The following is a 7,956-nucleotide window of genomic DNA, read 5'->3' on the forward strand; positions in this document are numbered from 1 at the left end:
GCTGTGTCTAATTTTGATAACAGTTTATCAACAGGCAAAAATGGAACCAAAAGCAAACAAATATGGAAACTGTTATGTATAAACAAATATTCAACGACCATACAAAATTGAGAATAACTGCTACAGGGAATGAGAGGAAGTAATGATAATGATAAGTAAAATAAACGTTATAAATATATGTAAATACTTCAGAACACTACACGACAAACTTGCGTTACAACATACAGGTAGAAATTGTTAGGGATACAACTAGTTACTGAATATTAATAAGTAGTATGAAAAGTACAAAAAAGAACTGGAGAGGAGAGGATAAGGAGAGAACGTAAGCAAACTTGACAAGATTGTTTAAATAAATCACTTCTCTTAACCAGTGCCGTTGACTACAAGCGGTAAACAACCTTAAGGTGTGCCACGGTAACCAAGAAAAGTTTCGCCATATTATTTTACTGCCCAACACCATACCAGCCACAAAAGCAGGTGACTAAGTAGAAATCAAATCTCTCGCACATTAATTATTCACGTGACGTTTGCAGTTTGGAACGTGCAATAACAAAAACCAAAAGTGTTCCCACCAGAGACTTATCTTAAACGCTTTATAGGACTACGTTTACTCTAACTTCTACATCTAAATAATGTAAAACAAATAAGATGCGATGACACGGAATATGATGTACAAGTTTTCCACTAACCTATAAAAAACACTTCCCACACAAATTCAATCTCGGAGTTGTTAATTCACAATGAAATAAAACGCTGGAATAAATATATATCTTTTATTATATGGAAAATATATACACAAATTCATGAGCAAAGTTCAACCCGTTTACCGTCATCTGAAAGTTTCATAGACTGACTTTTATTGACTTTTCTCACAATTTTACTCTCCACTTCCTCTTTCGTAAGACTAACTTCCTTTTGATCATTTGGATTCAAAATACGTGACGAGACCTATATACAAATCAATAAAGTTATTGATATCAATTTTATGCTGCAAAAAGAACTGCATTTTGAGAGTAATGAGGAAAATATTATATTTTTGAGGATAAATTTACAGAATCCACACCAAACTGTGATGGTGGTACTTTCAATTAAGTGTTTGTGTATAAACGAACCACTGAAAAAAGTATACATGGAGTTGAAAACTTATGACATGGACGCTACTACATGCTAAAAGCATAATGCTCATGAGCTTTACCTTAGGTGACACGGTTCATAATTGGCTACAGTGTATTGGATATATTTATTTTAAGTTTTTTTCACATATCGATCTTAACATTAGTTCATACAAACAATTTTTAGAGATAAATTTTCGAAATTAGTTCGCCGCTACCGTTATGAAATATTCTTACTTCTATGTTTTTAACGTTCCTATTTACCTATGGGTTACAAAAACATACTTGGTAAAGTAAAGCACTGAAAACTGAAGCACAATATTTGGGGTGTAAAGATTTTGATTTTCCTGTTTCTCAATAACGTCACTGGGTTGAGTTGGGGTATAATTTCGATGGCCAACAACATTATGCAATTAAAACAAGATCATATTATCTGGGACCAGTAGCACATTGACTGAAACAATTACCCAAAGCAGTGAACGACTGTGCATACAACAAAGTATAAATATTAACCGCCCTTATTGATTGGGATAGTTGCAAATTTTAGATGATTCAGACAACATATATTGCTTCGTATTGAGATATTCTCCGAAGTACTAACAAGCAATTAAAATTTAAAGTAGGTTACAATCTATATTTCAAGTATGAGAAATCTACCAGCGATATACACATTAGCATTCAGGATTTGACTATAACATCGCAATATTTTTCTAGGTAATCTAGAAAAATAACGGAAGTCTATATCAGATTCTATGCTAAAATGATTATTTTTAACACATTAATAAGCAAAAATACCGTTGGACTACGCCAAGCCAAAATGAACTATCTTACTCTTTTCACAAGCTTCTTCAGAGAAATTTGTCCTCCCGCATCGTTTATTGTGGTGATTAGTAACTTTTTTATACTTTCAGAATAATGTGGTTTACCGTTCTGACAAGTGATTATAGAAGTATCTGGATCTGGATTTACACCTAAAATTCAATTAGAAAAGATTAACTACTTACAGAGATCTGTTCTAGTGACTAAATCATCACTAACCACGCTGATCATACCATCAGACGGTGAAAAAATAAAGTACCCTGAGTCTTGAATGACACCTAACAATTTGGCTTTAAACTCTTTTTTTGTCATGCATTCTTGTGGGGAAAGTACGCTGGTTTTATACGTACTGTAAATCTGGGAACAAAAATATACATTTAATACTCATCAAAAAAAGATTTACAAAAGGCATAAGATGAGAACATTTTCAAGAAATTGCACATATTTTCCAAACTGGCGTGAAAACAAATGCCTTTATATTGTGTTCAAGTATGAAACTGGGAACTTCTATTGACTTTGTATTTTAATTAATCTGACATTACCTAAACCAAGCCAATAACTGAAGCAATTGTTCTTTGGTTTTAGAGTGATTAAGACAAAAGCATCAGATCTGACGTCTAAGGGTGAGGTTGCACCGTGAACTACACTGGAGCATGACAGCATGAAGGTATTTCCCAAGGAAAGCCAGTAAATTTTATCATGCGATTAAGAAAGTTGCATTATAAATACATTGTACTCCGCCGTGCACCCCGTACTTCCGGTTGCTGGTGATAAAACGTGAGAAGTACAAACCCAAGAATACTATTCATAAAACGGTCGTACGTGACCAGTTTCAAGCAGCTTTTTATAATCAACGAGAATCAATGTAAAGAGCGGCACAAATATGAGTTAGCCAAATGCGCCATATCAAATCAGCACAACGGAATAGCAAAGAAGTTCAAACAATCAGAGTAGCGCTGACAGTAAGAAAGACTAAACATTGAGAACATGGTTCGAAAGAGAATGAAGAAGTATGCATGGATTAGAGAAGCAGCTTGAGGTCTGGGAAACAGTAAATGCATGTGCGTCATTGTGATCAACTGATCACTGATTATGGCTAGCGAACATACAACAAACGGGTATTCAGTCAGTGAGATACAAAGTGGGACCAGGCACATATATGCATCGGTCCAAGTTGCCACACCTCATTAGCATAACAAGATGAACACCAAATTAATAGAATTAGCTACTTTATTCGAGTATAAGGATATAATACAGGAAGAAAGAATTAGTTCGTAAAAAGGTATAAATTAATTATAATCTCATGGTTTGAGGTATAACAAAGAGTGTATACACCTACGCCATTGTGATTAATTCTGAGCCATGTCATGCAGTCTCCTACCACTGGTTAGTCATATGGACCCCAAACAAGTAGTCTACATCTACTAACATGGCTAAGACTAGAAGTTAGTGACTACAAGGACTGATGACACATTTTGGTTTGGCCGCCTCTAACTTTCTTCCAACGGTCTTCAACACTAGTCAACATTATGGTAATCGGTTTTCAGTCATACGTAACACGTGGCCCAACCATCTGAGTCAATGAAGATTAACAAACTCATCAACCGATTTATCATCATTCCCCAATACCCTGAATCTAACCTCACTATTACTTACCTGGTGATCCCAACAGATGCGAGCAATACTTCTAAGATATCTGCAATCAAATGCTAGCAACTTACGAGTATCTTCTACTTTTAATGGACACGTTTCTCAGTCGTAAATTAGAACAACGAACTGCTGCAAAGCATACTCGTCCCTCAATTGATAGATGGATATCTCACCTTCGCCATAGGTGACGTAAGTTGACAAAAGTAAAACAAACTTTTCGAATCCGTGCAGAAATTCTTCAGACACCAACCAATTAGGGTTAATCAGACTTCTAAGATAAGGGAAGTTGTCAACATGTTCCACCACTTCACTCCCTATCCTTAGTTCACTTGTTGACTCAGGTCAGTCCAGAAGCAACAATTTGCATTTAGAGGCGAAGAAACATACTCCAAACATTCTAGCATTGTTGCTTAGTGCTACGAAAAGACTTGGCATTTTATCAACGTCTTCACCAAACAGGACTATGTCATCTGCGTATTCTAAATCGATAAGTGGACCTCCTGGTAGGAGATCAATGCCCGAGAACGTTATTTCCATCAGTAGGTCTATGATGAAGCTAAACAGAAATGGATAAAGTGGACAGCCTTGACAGACACCACTTGAGGTTGCAGAAGCAGATGACAGTTCGCCATAAGCTCTGACTGGACTAGTAATGTTCGAGTAAAGAGCCTTCACAAGGTTTATGTACTTCGTAGGTATGCCTTTCAATGACAGACACTGCCGCATGACCTCTCGGTCTACAAAGTCAAATGCTACTTTCACGCGAAGAAAAACTATCATTGTCGAACGCCGATAAGCATGTCTGTGTTCTAACACCTGATGAATAGAGCATACACGGAGGGTGTATCTTGTCGGCTCTCTGCTTTGGAGAGGTGAGGTCAAGTGAATGAGCAACACTAGGATCCTGTATGCATGTTTCTGAAACACAGAATACATCGATGGTACGAGATTCTACGGTTTTAGCCAAGGATGCCTGCTGGCCGATTTGACACAGGGTGCGTACGTTGAAGGCTCCAATGTGTAGTTCGGAGCGAGGTTTCAGTAGACCTGGGATAGTGTTTCGCGCACTACAATCGTTGGTCATGGTGACACCTGAAGAAGAAGCCAAAAGAGGATGTTTATAGTTGAAAGCTAACGTAGGGAGATTGATTATGAATACACTGATCTTGGCTGCAGGTATGAGGGCGGTTATCACTTCCCGGTTGTCCACACCGTGAGAGGGCTCTTCTGAAGATACCTGAAAAGGAAACTGGGTTAGGGGTGGTATTAGTGACCTGAGATTGTGAACAGTGTCCAGGGAACAACTGTTTGAGGTCGGTCACACACGACCATTTTGTAAGTAGTTTTCGTATTAGCTTCTTGATTGTTGAGACATTACCGCTGGAGACGGAAATCCGTGCAATAAGGTGTGATGTGCATTTTTAGGGTGAACCCTCTCTAACCCCACCCATCCTTGTGGGAAAGCAGCATCGCTGTTACGCCGGTTGTCTGAAGGAAACACCTTACTGCCGTCACACCTTCGTACAGTCAACAGTACGACTTTACCCTCGAACTTTAGGTTTGCTGCTTTTAGTCTTACAGCTCTTCGACTGACCCATCTGGCACGCCAGAACCCTTAAGGACGATTGCTCAAGCCAATATAGCTCGATTGGTTCATTACGATAGGTAAGCCCGACCACCACGTCAAGGTAGCAGCAAAGGACAGTTAAGAACTAACTAGGTGGAAAGTAAGCAAACGGGTAGTTTGCTTCTCCAAGCACGCCTCAATTCAACAATAATTCCATGGACTGACCTCGCATCTTTGTTTGACTTTTATTAGCTATCTCCCAATTCGGTACCACGCTTTGAAGCAGGTGGTAATAAGGGCTATGTAATACATGTTCTAATCACCACTAATTGATAGTAACAGGTTTATCAAACGATCCATCTCATTTTTCGAGCATCTTATGCTGAAGCCAAGAACGAGACACTAATTCATCAGCGTCTACTCCATGTCTAAAATTGAGCTCCCAGGACAGAGAGCAATCTCCGAAAAATTGGATGCAATTTGTAAGCGGTATGTCTACGACGAGACTAAATAAAAACAAGGATAGTAAGTATAACTTAAGAGTGATAATCTTGACGTTTCCATATCGATCAGATCTTTACAATCAATCCATTTTCTCTTACAGTCCACTCAAGAGGAAGTAGTCCTGCCAAGAAGTGAACATCAGATAACTGGCAACACCCCAAAACATCTCGAACAGGATTTGGTCTACTTTTTCTTACATCTCCAAATGTTTTCCCACCTAGTAAAGAAAATGACCTGTAGACATCACCTGCAGGTCCTCACTACACGTAAACAAAAATAAGATTCGAAACGTTAAAACAACTTTTGTGTGAAAACGCTAAAAAGGCTCATGAATGAAAGAACTAGTGATTCTGTGGAATTAATAGACGTAATTAAGGGGTATGAAGGTAAAGGCATGAAGTGCAATAAACGCCAAGGATAAAGTTACAAGGAAGTTCTGGTGATCTCTTTATGCCCCTCGATTAATGATCTCTGAAACTTTAGATAATCAGTTTGTTACACAACATTGCAGTATATAACCAATTAGGGTCCCGCAAACTAACCATTACTTAGGGTTAACACAGCTATTATTCAGCCGAGACTTTTCTGCCTTTAAAAAGCTCACCACTGATAAACTATCAGAATCATCAGCAAGACTATCGTAAAGAATACTTTACAAGATAATCATAAGAATTTAACTTAAATATTCACCTAGTATATATATATATATATATATATATATATATACTAGGTGAATATTAGTTTCTTCCTAATGCAATGACTGCGTGTAGGGTAAACTTAGTTGCTGTAACTAAATCAAGGACATGTTAGTATCACTCTTCAATGATTGTTAATATAGCTGCTAGCAATAACTACTGTTTGTAGCTTAGTGTTCAACTAACAAACAGATATACATTCGAGTTCATCTCTAATATTTGTCTTAATTTTGAAATAAACGTACTAGGCCCTAAATAGTTTGGATAATTTATTAGTCCTTACTTTAAAAAACTGTACTTACACTTATTAGAACTGATCTCAATATAAAGAGGATTAGTCAACAAATTAAATTTAGAAATAATTACCAAAGTACTTATGATATAAACAAGGAGATTTTTTCGTCCTTTTGGACCAAAATTCAATCAGGTCTTAGAAAACAGAAAAACATTCGGCAAACCAAATCGATCTCAAGTGCTTCTTGAGCAGTCAACAACCTTTCGCCATGAAATTGGCCTGCTAAGTTGAAGACTTTATACTATAATTTGTTTAGGATTTTATAATCAACTCGGGAACCACTACGTTAAGCGTTATGAGACTAAGTGTTCAACTAGTAATCAACAGACAAGTTGTGAAAATGTACCTGTTTTCTCAAACTTGAGAAAGGTGCTTTCCCACCTAATTCAGCTAGAACATTTTGTATATGATGAAGTGACAGCAAGTGACACTCGTTCTCTGATGAATAGTTATTGAGGGTTTCAGAAGTGTCTTCCAATTTTCGTTTCTTTATCGTCGGTTCATCATTTGTTAGATCACTTGACAAATCTTTTTGAGGTTTTAATGGAACAGTACTAAATGTCCCCCGTTTAAGTGGCTCCAATAATTTCCATATATCTTCAATGGTCTCCTCGGGTATTTTACGATACTTGGACCTCATGAAATTCTACTTACAATAAGAAAAAAAGTGAAACTACCTCGAACTTTTTCTTTTTTTGAGGTACATTGCAATTCCCCCGGATGTTTTGAAGAATAGACTTGTGTCGTTGTGACTCACAATTTTGTATTGCATCTTCTATTCTCTTGACCCACTCCGCTTGTTTACTAATATTGTTGCTCTTGGATGACTTCAAGTAGTTTGCTTTGTCATACTTCTCTTTCTCAGAAATACATGAACAGTGAGATTCCACCGAAAATTTACTGTAAATGAATGAAAAATATACGCAGCCTACTCAAAGTCCTTGTGACAGTCTACACACGAAACTAAGGAACAACGTCGAGAAAATTGTAGATGATTCCGTACATTGCTCTTTTTTAATGTGGCGTTGCACTGAGAACACACGAAAACCACCATGCCCAAAAGTAGCGTAAACACCAACTAACGTCCCGCTTCCTTTTTGAATGTGCCAACAGAAAGTGGTGATATTATGTGTTCTGGTTGGAAATTCTAGTAATTCACTGCTCGATGCGAGAAACGGAGCCTCAGAAGTAAACAATTGGATCTCAATTTTTAAACTTCCTTAAAATGATTTCTCAGATGATCAGTCCTTAATAGGAGGAAAAGACAAGACATTAATACCAAGGTCATTGTTCAGTATACGGTAAGCCAATATT

General features: G+C 37.3%; 1 protein-coding gene across 2 annotated transcripts; it reads right to left on the reverse strand.

The window, feature by feature from the left end:
* Positions 1–203: 203 nt before the first annotated feature.
* On the reverse strand, positions 204–7,742 carry MS3_00007607 (uncharacterized protein). 2 transcript variants are annotated; one of them, XM_051215926.1, is made up of 6 exons: positions 7,575–7,742; positions 7,320–7,542; positions 6,989–7,288; positions 2,117–2,288; positions 1,944–2,083; positions 204–948 (listed from the first exon to the last, which is right to left on the reverse strand). In XM_051215926.1, the coding sequence occupies exons 1-6, from the start codon at positions 7,694–7,696 to the stop codon at positions 802–804; spliced, it is 1,104 nt and encodes a 367-aa protein (XP_051066470.1). In that variant the 5' UTR covers positions 7,697–7,742; the 3' UTR covers positions 204–801. The 2 variants fall into 2 exon arrangements, with proteins under 2 accessions (XP_051066470.1, XP_051066471.1); XM_051215927.1 differs by lacking the exon at positions 2,117–2,288 and having other exon boundaries at positions 760–948.
* Positions 7,743–7,956: the final 214 nt, after the last annotated feature.

The sequence above is a fragment of the Schistosoma haematobium genome, chromosome 4 (assembly GCF_000699445.3).
Source record: "Schistosoma haematobium chromosome 4, whole genome shotgun sequence".
Taxonomy (NCBI): Eukaryota; Metazoa; Platyhelminthes; class Trematoda; order Strigeidida; family Schistosomatidae; genus Schistosoma; species Schistosoma haematobium.